This window comes from Phasianus colchicus, chromosome 5, assembly GCF_987193195.1.
Source record: "Phasianus colchicus chromosome 5, bPhaCol1.hap1.1, whole genome shotgun sequence".
In the NCBI taxonomy this organism is placed as follows: Eukaryota; Metazoa; Chordata; class Aves; order Galliformes; family Phasianidae; genus Phasianus; species Phasianus colchicus.
The window spans coordinates 31,421,404-31,436,948 of NC_143440.1; the positions used below are offsets into that span (position 1 = coordinate 31,421,404).

Consider the following 15,545-nt stretch of genomic DNA (forward strand, 5'->3'; position numbering starts at 1 on the left):
GAAGCAACTGAAGATTTATCCAAGATTATTCTTTCATTCATTTTACCCCTTGTAATAGGAAGTGAGTAACAGATAACAACTGTATCATGAAATACACTGCAATGACATCAGACAAATGTCCTAATTAATTTGAATACAATACCATGGAACACATTCAGCTGTTTAAGTAGCATGCAGAACCACTGCCAGATCCACCAAAGAGACTTTGGGAAAATGTCATTAATTTGATCTTAACGTATTCTCAGCCTTTGTTAGATTCTATATTGCTCATATATAAACATAATAATAAGTAATTCAGAAAACAATTTCCATATTTTCCCAGTATTTAATTAACTACTGAAACAAACTTCTCACTAGAAAGATCCTCCATTACTGTTTGACACATGGACATTTGTCCAGTGTACTTCTTTCCAAGTATTAATCTAGTGAGCATTGCCAAATCAAGCCACAGAGACTTGTGCTACAGATCTCAAAAAGGATATCAGTATGCAGAGGTGACCCCTCTTTAGTAGCCTATTATGTTGGACCATTAAAAACGAACTGTTGCTTCCATTTCACATGTTCTTTGTTTTATCAATAGGGATACATCATTAGGTACACAGATCTGATAAAAACAACGTGTGTTGAGAATATTTAAATAAGAACTGTTTATATGCTGCATTAATTTTAGGTAAACAGAGATTAAACCCCTGAAGTAAGAAGACATGATATATTATCACTTTTTATTTTTATATTTGGCAACGATGAAAATGATTGAAAAAAACTTAATTTGTATCATTTCAGGCAGTTCATATTGTAAGACTGAGATAACTTCCCACCTCATCTACAACATCTGCACAGCAGATAACCTCACTTTCAAGAAATGTAAATAAGAAAATCACAGAATGACAGGGGTTGGAAGGGGCCTCAATAGATCATTGAGTCCAACTCCCCTGCTAAAGCAGGTACCCTACAATATGTTGCACAGATAGGTTTCCAGATGAGTCTTGAATACCTCCGTAGAAGGAGACTTCACCACCTCTCTGGGCAACCTGTTCCAGTGCTCTGCCAACCTTTACCATAAAGAAGTTCCTATGCATCTTTGTATGGAACCTCCTTCATTCAAGTTTTAGGCCATTGCTCCTTGTTCTATTGCTACACACCACTAAGAAGAGCCTGGCCTCATCCATTTGCCTCTCACCTCCCTCTATATATTTAAAAATTTTTATCAGATCCCTCTCAGTCTTCTTTTCCCAAGGCTGAACAGACTCAAGTTACTCACAGCCTGTCCTCATACAGAAGATACTCCCTTTGTCACCTTTGTAGTCTTCCGCTGACTCTTACAAGATCCCTGTCTTTTTCAAACTGAGGAGTCTATAACTGGACACAGTATTCTAAATGTGGCTTCACCAGGACAGGATAGAGGAGGAAGATCACCTCCCTCCATCTGCTAGCCTCACTCTTTTTAATGCACTCCAGGAACCATTGGCCTTCTTGGACAAAAGGGCTCACTGCTGGCTCATGGCCAACCTGCTGTCCACCAGAACACCCAGGTTCTTCACAGAGATCCTTTACATCAGGTCTTTCCCTAACCGATGCATGCAGTTACTCTTTCCCAGGTGCAAGACTCTATACTTGCTCTTGTTAAACCTCATCAGGTTTTTCCCGCCCAACTCTTCAGTCTGTCCAAGTCTTATTGAATGGTAGTAGAGCCTTCTGGTGTGCCAGCCACTCATCCCAGCTTAGTATCATCAGCAAACTCGCTGAGGGTGGATTCTATCCTTTCATCCAGACTTTGGTGAAGATGTTGAGCAAGACCGGACCCAGTACATACCCGCAGGGAACATTACTAGTTACAGGACTTCATCCAATGTCTGTGCTGCTGCTAACCACCCTCTGAGCTCTGCCATTTAGCCAGTTGTCAATCCACTTCAATGTCCACTCATCTATCCCACACTTTCTAAGTTTCATAACAAGGTTGTTGTGGGAGATGGTGCAAAACACCTTGCTGAAATTAATGTACACAACATCCACTGCTCTTCTCCCACCTGCCCAGCCAGTGGTAACATCACAGAAGGTTACCAGGTTGGTCAAGTGTGATTTCCCCTTGGCAAATTCTTGTGGACTACTTCTGATAACCTTCTGTTCCAATTGCTTGGGGAGGGTAATGTAATAATAAATAAATGCATTCATATATAAATGTGGATAAGCCATCCAATTATCTGAAGTCTGAGAAATGACAACATCTAAATGATTAAAAATATAACTGAAATAAAAAAACTATAAACTTTTAATGTAAATCTCTGTAAATAATCTAGATCTTGAAAAAAATTAATTCAAATATTCTACTTTAGGTCTTCATAAAAACAGTATTCTGCTATGTAATTATAGCAGATAACTTCTTGCAGTCTGTGACAGAAAATCTCCCATTCCTTTCCATAAACATTTGTATGACTGGATGCATTTATCAAAATGTTTTAAATTAGGTCATTGAGATAAGCTGTTAAAGAAGTAAGAGTCCAGGAAGACAGAAGTGTACAGGATTCTTTCACTCAGACTTATGAACAATTTATACAAAGAGTCAGGCACACACAAGTGCAAACAAAAGGGTATACATACAAACCAACACTCTTTTCAAACCTGTGGAAAGCAAGATACAACTTTGGTCCATGTGCTATAAGGCATCTCAAAAAAAATTATTCATTTGTATTAAAAAAAGTAGAAAAATGAAATAGGAAAATAGAAATACAGTGGATTTTGGGAAAATAGCAAAGCAATACACCTACTAAGCAATGTTACCACCACAGTTCAGATCCTGACTTTGGCAGATTTCATTACAAGTATATTTAAATTGCTCCTATACTTTGAGAGCGGGGCACCTCCACTGATCCTTTCTGTTTTGGCAAATGACAATACAGGTATTTCTGATGGATGAACACAAAAGCCATCCATACTCAAAGGCGTCACCTCATATTTGATTCATTTGGCAGCAGTGGGAATGACAAAGAACAAGAAAACTGTTTCCAAAGTGGAAAGGACTCTGTCAGGTTATCACAACAGTAAAGTCCCTAGTAAGAAAGTAAAGCCTCAAATGAGAATGCTCTACAGTTACTCACGCACATTACCAGGGATCACAATGTTCTTTCCATACATTATTATCAAAACAACATTGGTTAGCATACCTATTATCACAATCGCTGTAGAAATGTTACCTTCATAAGTTTCTCATGCATTCATACTGTAGAGGAGCAATAAACAGTAAAGGAAATTTACCTAAAGGACAAATGTTACGAACGTAACATACTGAGAGATGTCAGTATTGCATACTATGCACAAGTATTAAGTGCTTTGCCCTTAACATTTGTGCCCTCACATTTATGACATGCAAGTATGCTCAAATACGCTTAATATCCAGTCAAATGCAGACCAAAGCCACCAACTAAAAGCTAGAGAAACAATTCCAAGCCTTTTTACAGGAACAAGAGAAGATTTCAGAACAAAAGCAATAAGGTAGTGGGATAAGGAAAAAAGAGTGTTTATACGTTTATTTATATTCATCCTGAGCTGATAAGTTGAAAACCAAAAAAGAAGAAAGGAAATTAACAATGTATTAGTAGTATATTCTTTTAAGTAATACCACCACACATACACACGTTACACAAGAAATGGGACTGAATTGAATACTAAATACACTCTAATACTATGACAGCGGAAGTGTTCCTGTCCTCTCCCCTGGAATTAGTTCTCAAGTTCATTATCATTCTCATTTCTGACAAATAAATCAAATAAGAGGAATGTCTTGCAGCAGAAAGTGATAGGGAAAAGCTTGCCATCAGAATTTATTAATATGCCCACAAGTTCACTGCTCCCTAGAAATGAATACAAGTATCATGTTAAGAGTTAATCTTCTGCTCTATTTAAAAAAAAAAAAAAAAAAAAAAAAAAAGCCCATGATATTTTTAGGATCAAGAGTGATTTAATCTTCTGTCATACCTCACCATGACAGAGTTTTCTCTGAGAGCAGCATGTTCCTTATAACACTCTAGAACACTTCTTCCTAAAGTTTCAAAACTAAAAGAATTGGAACGTCAGTGATTTACAGAGAAGACTCAGCTATACAAGTATGGGAAATATTCATTAGCAATTCAAATTCCAGAAATATTTTAATCTGCAGAAGATCCTGATCAATCAGTAATGACCCTGGAAGAATTCTAAACAGTTTCTGTACTTCATGTTTACATGTACACACATGGCATCAATAATAGCTGTAAGTAATAAGTATTGAAAGCTTACATTGCTGAGGCGTTCAGTATTTACAGTAAGAAAAGAATAATTTATTGTTGTGATGAGTGATCCTTTGTTCATGAAGGTGAAGCTTGAGATAAGGCAATAGTAACTGATATGGCTACTCACAGAAAAGAAGCTGGGGCTCTCCAAGGTAGAAATCTAGACCACTACATCCTATCATCAAGTGAAATAAACATTACTGCATAGTCTCACATGCTGCTTATCTTTTTTTTTTTTTTTTTTTTTTTTAATCTCTATTTAGCACTTTATCTGTTGGACAGAAGGATGTTAGAGTTCTACCAGCATAACAATGGGTCACAGCAGCATTAATTGCCATCTCATGCAGTGCACAGGCTATCCACCAACAGACAAAGTGTCTCCCCTCACCACTATGAAAGACTTCAGTTAAGGGAACATCCTAAAAAGTGAAAGGATGAAAGATATTCATTTAAAACTCCAGTCTCAGATAAAAGCACCATCTCTTACAAGCACAGTAATCTAGTAGGCTACATAACACAGACACTTCTTTAAAAAGTGGAGTCAGGGGGAAGAATGGTAGATAAGATTCTACATGTGATTATTCATTTTCTCTCACACTGTGAGGGGAAGGTTTACAAGTGCAAATGACATTTTATCACACCTGAACAGTTTGTATAAACAGCAGCAACTATCACCACTCTCCAACCTTTTATTGCCAGAAATAAATTTTCCCAGCTTCCTAGAAATTAGGCTTGCAATCTCCTACTTAGGGCACTTAACATGTTTTATTTTAGAAACTTATCCATTTAAAGTTATATCAACTCTAGGGGAGAGTTTCTGGAACATTACTCATGATGAATGTGAAGGTAATATGGAAAGAGAAAGGAATACGCATATCATTTTTTTTCCATGTTAGTTACACAACAAAACACTCTTAGTCATGCAAGGTAAACATAATGAATGAGACAAGATGATATATGAAAAGGACATTATCTTCTTTCTACACATTAATGTATGAACACTACTTGTTTATAAGTCCAAATTTGTTGTCATACTAGAATTGTGTAAAGCCATAGGAAAGAATGGTGTGAGAACTCCTTTTAGAAAATTACACTGAGTGAAAGGTATTTCACTAATTAACACCCCTTCCCAAATAAATCCTTATGTCCTCTTAAAATAAGCCTCTTTTAAGCAGAGAAGAGATCACAGAATATTTGCAGAGCCCCGACTTTGACATCTGTTGGTATTCCCTATGCACAAATGTGCTTCTCTGTGCATGTTTATTGGAAGAGGTCATCGAGGGCTTGCTTGGATTATTCATCATTTTCAGGCTCTCCTATTTGCAAAGCTTCTGTTAATGTCAGTGAAATCTAACCTAGACAGAAGTTTCAGAGGTCAGATATTTGGCATGCTGCATTTAGAAACCCAAGTACAAAGTTGACAAGGATGCTTCAGACATAGGGGATTACAGCGGAAATAGGTCTCCCTATGCCTAACTGGCTATTGAGCAGATTCAAGGAAGAACACACTGAGATTGCCTGATGTTATTAAAGCCTGCATTTTTGCTTTTTTTTTTCCCCCACTGACTAAATCAATTCTCCAATTTGGCAAAGCCCAACACGGAAAAATACCCACTATTTTTAATACAGCAGAAAAGGAATAAGATACAAGACATAAAATCACATACATACATGACCAATAAAAAGCAGATACTTACAGTTCGTAGGAACTGTATTTCATCTTCCCCTCCTTCACCCCCTTCAGCCATGGCTCTTGAGGAGTCAGCTCTGCTAAGACTCTGATCGCCTCCACCGGCAGCTCTCTGCGCTCAGTACAGCTCCTCTTCTCCTATCAGTATTAGCATATAGCTAATCCACAGCCATATAGGGAGCTCAGCAAACTCCACTGCACTGCAGACTGTCAGTCAACCCCCTCACTGCCAGAACCAACTGTGCTGCTTTTCCAGCTCATAGCAAGCAATTCCTTTCCTTTTCTCTCTTAACTCTCTACCCTAGAGGCAAATACATATATAAATAAATAAATACCCTATTGTTAAGGTATTGCAGGAAGCATTGAATGCATCATTAGCTTGTGGTGGCTTGATTTATTTTTTATTTCCCATACAGTTTAGACACAACAGCAATAATGCTGAACTGTTAATGAAAGCAGAGCTTACACTTCCATTTTCACAGACTAGAATACCCAATTCTGCACTGAAATGTATCAAATTTGGCAACTCAGGTTTTTTTTTTTTTTACTGATTTGTGCAGCAGAAAGATGCAAATCATCATAGGACATGCTGATTTTACAAGCTGATTTTGACAGCAGATGTTTTCAGCTTGCTTGCAATAACTACCTTTTTTTTTTTTTTTTTCTTCCCTGCATAAGCAGCTGCAAATCTGATTTCTAAAACAACTCACTGATCTGAACCTACTGTGTAGTTATTTTTGCTATCTTTTTAAATAGCATTTAGATAAATATCTTATGGACCACAAAGATTTTATTTGTAGCATTTCAAAACTGCATGTGAATATGCATAGAAGATGGTATAAATTCAGTTCAAAACCCGCCCAGCACACGTTAAAATGCAACTTGAAATAACTGTTATCCATTATTTAACTTGACTTTAATTTGTTATTAATGAAAATGATTCAACATTAGTAAATCAGCAAGGGGGAAAAAAGCACATAGCAGCTCTAGTACCAAATATAGTAGAGTAAAGGGAGGAAGAAAAGAAAGGAAGCAAGGAAACAAGAGATAAGAGTATTAATGAAGATCTAACCAGCCAATTCAGTATATGATCTTACATTTCATGACAAGGCTGCAAACACAGCCTACTCACACAATCCGTACCCAAAATTTGTGACGCCCATATTTGACATCAGTATGTGCTTTTGCAAAGAATACTGTATGCACACAATCCTTTTCTGAGTAACATCATGGTTTTGTTTTACAAATGAAAAACTGAGGCATTAAGGTAGTGGGAGAATAACTTTCTTGGCAAAAGACAAAAGTTTCACAGCAGAAAAATGGAAGTAGGTAACACTTTGTCCACACACAAATACACTCGCATGCAACTGTTCTTCAGACACGGGACCCAGCACACATTGCCCGTACCACCAAAAATAGTATTGTGATTTTTCCCTGATATAAATTAACACAGACACAAGCTAAACCACAAGATGCTCAACAGTTTATCTTCTTCAACAGGCAAAACACTTTGAAAAATGTTTCACTCTCTCTCACCACCCTGAGAAACCCTGTCAAAAAATAATGATGATCACATTACTTGGCAACAGAAGCAACTCCAAAGCTTCCATGTGACACAGCAAGTCAGGCAAGCCAAAGCCCTGACAGTCCATCTATTCCTCTACCCCATCATTTTTTTTCTGCTGTAAGCACACAACTCAGATAGTCTTGTGCAAGTCAGGGGCAGTGTGGCAGAAAAATATTTTTCAAAACATATGTGTCAGAAAACCGATTTGGTTGCTGCTCTGAATGTTTTCGTTGTGTTGTTTTTTTTTGTTTTTTTTTCATTTAGATTCCAGTTATTGTTGAATTACTGTTTTCTCCTCTTTCCTCATAAACAAAAAGGGCAAAACTCAAGAGATCCTCTAAAGACTAATTATATAGTTACCCCAGAAAAATTCAATCTGAAGTCTACTGAAAACTTCCTAAAGCCAAAGCAAGCCACTTGACACTTCAGTCTATACTGAAAAACAGATTAGGTAGAGAGAAGGGACTACTGATGATATGTGCTTACCCAAATATTTACACGGATTTGATACATGTATCACATAGCACAGTCCACATATGTAAGGAGAGCTTTTCAGTGAAGCCTTAAGGAAACACCCTGTAAGGCGTGCTACTTCTCTTCAAAAGATTATAAACAAGGAAAACTCAACACACTGAGAAAATAAGTGCTAGTCAAAAGATTCATTACAAATGTTCACACACACACACAGAATAGTGTTCCTTCACAAATAGAAATCAACTTAATTCAATACATCTGCTGATGAAGTTTGATTTTATTTATGAAAGTAAGACTTTCAGAGAGAAAATTCTGAACATGCAGAGCTGAGATTAACCTACCTGAATCAAGCTGAAAGGAGAAAATATGCAACTTTTAAAGTGTTTTTCTCTATATCTTAGTATTCTGTCCAAAATGGTTCCTATGAAACTTTGATATACTTCTAGAGTAAAAATATTACTATATTTACATCAGGTAAAATAAATACCTATGTCTGGAACTTCTAATAACATAGCTACAGAGGTTAATGTATTTATTTAAGTACATACATCAACATGCTAGGATCTCACTTTGTATTTCTAAACAAAAGACAAAGCATATGCAAAAAAATGAATGCTAAGAATACCTCCAGCACTGTAACATGTAGAGGATATATCAGACATCTGAAATCTTGGCTCATGTCAAAATTGATCTGCAGGTTTTTCTTTTTGTAAGTCCTTCTTTTTCTTCAGTTGGTACTTAGTTTTACAAAGCAGCCTGTACATTATTTTGGGAAATAATTACTTGACCCAGAAAACAAAATATTTTAGCTAGATTTTTTCAAAAAAATCATCAAGAAAACTTGAAAGATATTTAATAGCTCTTTTATTTCTTAGGACTTTATTCTGCTTGGTGCTATGCCTACACTTCTAACAAGAAAAATATTTAACTGCTACAGCTTAATGAAATTTACATCTTCTCAAGACATAACTGTGGTTTTTTTTCCAGGATTTCCCCATTGTTCTGTGATTGAAATTTGGCTGTTTGTGGATCTACATCTAATCAGAAGTCCTATTTACATGAAGTATAATGCTTCACATTTTTAACTTCCTAATACCAACCTGTCTTTAAAAATCTGTCTATAAAAGAGGGGGAAAAAAAGAGAAGAAAAAAAAGAAAAAAAGGAGTTGATTAACTGAAGTCATGACTAAAAGAAAATTATCTCAGGCCACTGCAGTAAATCAATCCAAAAGGGTTACACATCACACACAGCGTGTAGATATACAGTGACTCTGCGTTATTGGAGATGACTGTGAGGTGGAGTATTCCACCAAGAAAGCTGCAAAGGTCAAACAAACTGAGTTGGAATCATTATGTATTTTATGATAACATATTTGTGTTGATCATTTTTAAACATATATTTCAGTACTTTTAATGCTGAACACATTCTGGACAGTTTCTTGCACTTTAAAGTTGTTAAAAAGTAACTCATCTATGAAGTTTAAAAGAACAAGACAATTTAAGAGAAAGCTGTTTTCTGTTTTCAGCACAAGCATACCGTGTGCTTATTTTATAACACATGGAAGTTCCTTCTTCCTGCACATTCAAGCTAACTCTTCACATGAGTTCCCGACTTTAAGTTAACTTTCAGCAGAATTCATTGTTGCTGCCACCAAACAATTCAACGTTTGAAACTTTTACAGCAGCAGTAGCCTGGCAACACAAAAGTTTATAAAAGCGCAAACAACCTAAATGAATCTAAATCACTTTTTTTTTTTTTTTTCCAGTGTATATTTTACCTTTCAAAATATTGACTTACACCATTCAAGATTATATTAGAAGATATTTACAAAAACTCTAATGGTAAATACATGCAACGTGACAACTTCAGAAGTGGAGGTTAAAACATCAGTTACCTGACTAACTGTTGAGTATGAAATCAAAGCTGTATGTTCCACTGACAATAACAGATCTAAAAGCTAAAACCTACTTTCAAAGGTTCTCTGCACCAACTTACAGGTTCACTATATACATTTTGTTTTCTGGTCAGAATCAACTAGTTTGGTTCTTTGCCAAGCATTTCAAGAGTATTAAGACTTTTGGAGTACAATTTTAAGCACATTAAAAAAATTCACAAGGTCTGATACTACAGAGTTCATTGAATAGTAACAAAATAACACAATGATAAAACTGTAGTGTTGTGAGGTTTGGTCTTTTTCCAGCAACAAAGGTGAGCAAGAAAGAAAAGGATCCAGGCATCTATAAGCTCTCTGTATTTTAAAAGAAACTGTAGGACTGGATGTTTAAAACTCAAGTCAGAAATTCGACCCTTTATCATCAATTTTTTTTTTTTTTTTTTGAGTTAGTATTGCTGTACTTTTTTAAATGGCAGCGCATGTTGCAAAAATAAATAAATTATATATATATATATAAGTACTCTATTAGAATATGATTGAAAACCTAGGTTATTTACAGCTACATCAAAGTTCACTTATTTCATTTTCACCTGTTACACTTTATGTCCTTGGTTATTCCTAACTTTGATTCTAGGGGGGAAAAGAAATCATGATTTTGAGATTCTACTAGAAACTTAATATAGGAACATTTTTGCTTAACATTAGACAATTATTGCTTTACTTACAAAATGTTCTGTTCAGTTCAAATAGAAATACAAACTGCTTGATCACAAGACATTGCAATAGGATGTTTCCTTTTCACAACCATTTATGTTAAAATATCAGAAATATATTTAAATCTCGATGAATTATTATTCATTCTCAGTCAACGTTCTTTGTATCTAAAGCATGCAGACAGCACCACATAATCTCTCCAGGGTCCTTCAATACCAAACTCTCTGCATACCATACGCTCCACTTAAATACAAAAATATGTATAGAAACAATGTTAAAAAGCCATTAAGAGGAAGAACGTTACTTCCTTCACAAAAAAAACCTCAGTTTTCAAATCTGCTATGCTGGATGTTTTTAGGCTATGCAGTGAGGCAGTCAACTACTCATCCAGCACACAAACATCAGATCTTAGTGTAAGTTAACATTCCAGTCACAGTAGAAAAAGCTTTTGGATTCTTTTTTCCTGTGAACTTGCTCTTAACACATTCCAGTTTTTTAGTTTCTTTTAAAGGAATTCAGTACAACTAAGAGTGGATAATACAAGATCTTAAGTAGTCAAGATGAGAAATATATCCATCAGAAGTTTCTTAAGAGTAATTTAATGGGAGAACAGTTAGCGGGTTTTTTTTTTTGTTTGTTTGTATTTTTAATTACACAAATTCCTAAACGTCATCTAAATTTTTCCTGTCCTTTCAGAAATTAATCTTGTGGAACCTGAGCACACAGATAATTCTATTATTGTTAGAAAGAGAAACATGGTAGCAAAACTAGAAAAAAAAAAGTACTGAAATATAAAATACCTTTGTCCTTTTTCCCCTCTTACTGATCTTCAAAAGTTTGTGCTGGATTGCCACCTAGTGGTATAAGAAAATAATGCTTGTAAGACAAGCTACTAAGCGTAATCGCTACGTTATTTTAACCTATAATTTTTTATTTACAAGTTAATTATAGGTTATCCAATACATTTTTAACATAGTCTATGATGTTGAGAACTTTGGTACTGAGTCTTTGTTTTTCTTTAAAAAAAAAAAATAATTACTTTTCACAATTTTTTCCCCACTTTTTCTCAGAATTTGTAAATTTGCCAACATGTGCATTTAGTGGCCACTTTTTTGTTCCCAGTGAAAGTAATATAGATGTTTTATGATAAAATGTAAAACATAGGTAAAAGCAAAGCACAAGGAAAAAAAAAAAACACAGTATATATTTCAAAACACTAGAATAGATATAAGAATAGATGTATTTGAAGTTTAGAAATAATTTCAAAACATTCTTACATAATCCTGGCTTCCTAGTTGTAAAAGAGGTAGCAAACATAAAATTGCCATAAAGTAACCAGTTGGTAAGATTTATGAATGTAGACTAATAGAGTATTAATAAGAAATGAAACACCTAATGAATGTGTATTTTTAAATGTGACTCTTGGAAAGATAAAAGTGATTGTGGACACCACGGGTGTTATATCTTGGCACAGAAAAAACAGTGTTGCAATCAGGCATTCAGCTCAATGAAGAATTTGATCACATTTCTTGACTAGACTTTTGTAAGAGCTATCTTAACAGAGAAGAATATCCCTTGCTTCACAATCACGTCTTATTCACATCCATCATCTCTTTTAGGCAGCATGCACATTTGTGAACTATTTACAAGAATAAAGCATGGAAAGATCAAAAATCTCTGATGAGAGCCTTGAGAACTCACTAAGAATTGCAATTACTTCTATTGACAGACATTGATGCATTAGTTTCACATAAACAAGGTCAAATACCTTCACTAGTTTTATGGGTTTGTTGCCCCTCCTTTTTCTTTTTTTTTTAATATATCTTCACCTCCATATTTGCACTCTCCTTGGTACACAATTCTGCTTACTTCCCACATGAAGTCAAATTTCCCAGCCCGTGAACAAAATGGCCCTTTAGCTCCCTGTTTCTATCACATTCCATGCTTCGCCCAAACATGTTTTTTCACCTCCTCGTTCACAGTGTAACCCTATCATCTCTCCTGCACATCTCCACCAAGATCTCTGTGGGTACTACATTTTAAAGCAACCTATCTTCTCTCCTCACTTTCTCAAATATTTCAAAGAATCATAGAATCACCAATGTTGGAAACCACCTCCAAGATCATCATAGGAGAGGTCCTCTCACAGAGAACGCACTGATGGCTCCACTCCCTAGCTGGGGAGGAAAGAACAAAGAGTCTCTTTTCAGAGACATTCTTATCAAACAAGCACTTTTTAATGCATCTTTTTGCCTTTTTTTTTTTTTTTCCTTTGTTGTTATTGCAAAACTTGCAGCACCTGTGAGAACTGCAGCCTGCTTCTCCTTCATACTTCATCTCTGCTGCAGACAACTCCTTAAGAGAAAACCATCTTGCTACTACCGCAGCTTTTCCCTCTGTTTTATGTTTTCTCTCCTCCTCGTGCACCATAGAGGGAAGGTAAGGGAGAGATGCACACTTTACTTCTTTCCCTTCTCACCGCGTTCGGGGCCCCTCATGACTTGCCCCGCCCGGCCCAGCACCGCACCTGCGGGGCGCATTTCCCGCCCCCACCTCTCCTCACGCGCCCCCAACGGCCGCCACCTCGAGCGTTCGGCTCCTGCTCGCTCTCGTCTGCTCAGAAGACATAATGTGAAAATGTGATATTGGGGAAAAAAAAAAAAAAAAAGAAAGAAAAAAAAGAAAAAGGAATTCAGCCCATCGTTATGTTCCCGCTGTATTTGCTTTTCACATCCTCCTTCTTGCATTTGTTTCTAGGAGCATTCTCAGGTTGCAGAGGGGTCAGCGGTGTGGCGCGGTGCCCATCAGCGCCCATCGCTGCCTGAAGCACGTCTGCTCCCGCAGCGCAGCTACACCTGCTGGAGCTAAGCTGACATTCACACAGCGCTTCGCACATAGAACATCTAAGAGTTTATGTGCAAAGGTTACAGGATGGATTCTATAAGGCATTCAAAAATAAAGCTGGTATTTCTACTCATCCCTTTGCATTTCTTTATAAAGCTTTGCATAAACGTCCAGCTAAATAATTTTCACGAGACAGAGACCAGTTCCCATCAAAGAACACCACCCTCCTGGCTCCTGTTTATTGCTGCTCAGATGAAGTGCCCGTCATGAACTCTAACAGCAGAGGCACAGAGCGGAAGCTGTTTGCGATCATCAGTTGTGATCATTCAACAGAATTATTTTTTTCTGCAAGCGATTGCCTAATGCTGTAAACAAAATAATCTGAAGAATCTGATTGAAGTGATCATTCAGGTATAAGGATGAAAGTGACCACATGTGGATTAGCCCTACTGATCATTTTGCAACCAACCATCATTTAATAGTCCTAAAAATGCCACACTTCTGATGTTTCATAAAATTTGATAGAAAATCTTGCAATGACACACATAAAGGGGTTTTGAAGCACAACTTATTCTTTCCATTCTTTCAACTGCTTCTGAAAATGGGTATTTTTTAGTCATGGAAAGAAACACACAACAATCAATGCTAACAATAGTTGCAGTGTTTACTTAGAACTAGAAACAGCACTGCAGTGTCTGCTGCCCAGAGCTATTCTCTTAGGACAAGGCAGGCTTTCTGGTCTCCATAAATGATTTTACTCTGAAATCAGTGGAGAACTGGGAGCAGTGTTCCTCATTGATCTATTTTGGATCATCCTTTTAACCCTTGTTTCTCAATTTCTTCATGCATTTTCATTTACTTCCGTTACAAATCTTCAAATACTGATCCAACTGCCATCTATCCAAGAAACTACCTAACCTGGCACCTGAGATAAAAAGGAGTAAAAAGAATATGATATTAAAAGAGAAATTTAACCTCATTCATATTTGGTTCTTAACATTAAAATATGATGTTCTCTAACATAAACGTATCTCCCAGGGTTTATTTTTATTTCATGTCTGAACTTGTTCTGGACTTCCAGGATCAGAAATTGTGACAGCCCTATTTCAAGAGAACAAGAAAGAAAGCCTAACAATAATCCAGGGAAAGCTCATAGCTACTTAGATTTACAGCAGAATTTTTATATAATCCATATCTAGGGTTTGTAAAATACCTAACTTATCCTGTTTTATACTGTATTTTATCTCCTGATTTTTCAGTGTAACAAAACTGTTGTTTAGCGAATTTCCTCCACCAGAGGTCTCCTCCTCCACCTATCTTTAACTGTGTTTCTATAATAACAGAAGAAAGAATCTGTCTGCCAGCAACACTTGTTGAACAAGTGCACACAAGCCTTGAACCACCCATGTAGATTGTTATTCTTATTTCAACTGTCTTAAAGGCAGCAGATACAGTATTTCAGCTGTGTAAATCTCGTAAATCCTGCCCAGTAAATTCAGAAACTGAAAACTCGTAGTAGGGGGAAAAAAATCACTAAAGAATGAGAGAACCTGACAGAGATACTCAAGACAAACACTGCAGGTGACATGATGACAAAAGACCCATTAAACCTTTGATTTGGTGGTTGGGAATGTCTCTTTTTTCATCACTATATTCATCACATTACTGCAAGTAATTTAGATTTCTAGCAACAGTACACTTCTTAACAATTCCCCTAAACTACTGAACTTTATTCTAAATAATAGGCCAGATTTTATTTCACAGTTCCTTTAAGTACAAATTCACCCTTAACTCTACTTTATCCAATTCTTTTTTCTTATAATGTAACCATAACAATTTTTTTCCTAGATATTTTCAAAATATCTGTGCCTTGTTCATGCCTTCAGATATTTGTGCAGTGTTATTAATCACATAAAATGCTCCTTTCCTTTTCCACGAATAAAAAAAAACCTGAGGACTAAAATATTTCTCCTGTGAAGAAAGTGACTTCTGCTGCCTTTTGGTATGGTATAAGTCTGTTGATAAGTAATTGCTGCTGAGTTTAGAAAAAATGGCTCTTCTCACTTTTTCTTTACATATATTCTAATATGTCACCT

The 15,545-nt window shown here is 36.1% G+C and overlaps 1 protein-coding gene across 15 annotated transcripts in view; it reads right to left on the reverse strand.

Annotated features, from left to right (window-relative positions):
• The window catches only part of RYR3 (ryanodine receptor 3), a 202,157-nt gene that overhangs the window by 185,105 nt on the left and 1,507 nt on the right, over nucleotides 1-15,545 (reverse strand). For 13 of the 15 annotated variants that reach the window (XM_090141245.1, XM_090141240.1, XM_090141235.1 and 10 more), the window contains exon 2: nucleotides 11,406-11,459. The exons of 1 other annotated variant lie outside the window; for it this stretch is intronic. In XM_090141245.1, the coding sequence (XP_089997371.1) occupies nucleotides 11,406-11,459 (54 nt within the window). Of the gene's footprint in view, nucleotides 1-5,962; nucleotides 6,355-11,405; nucleotides 11,460-15,545 lie in introns of those variants that run through there. One more of the 15 variants, XM_090141241.1, reaches the window with a different exon arrangement.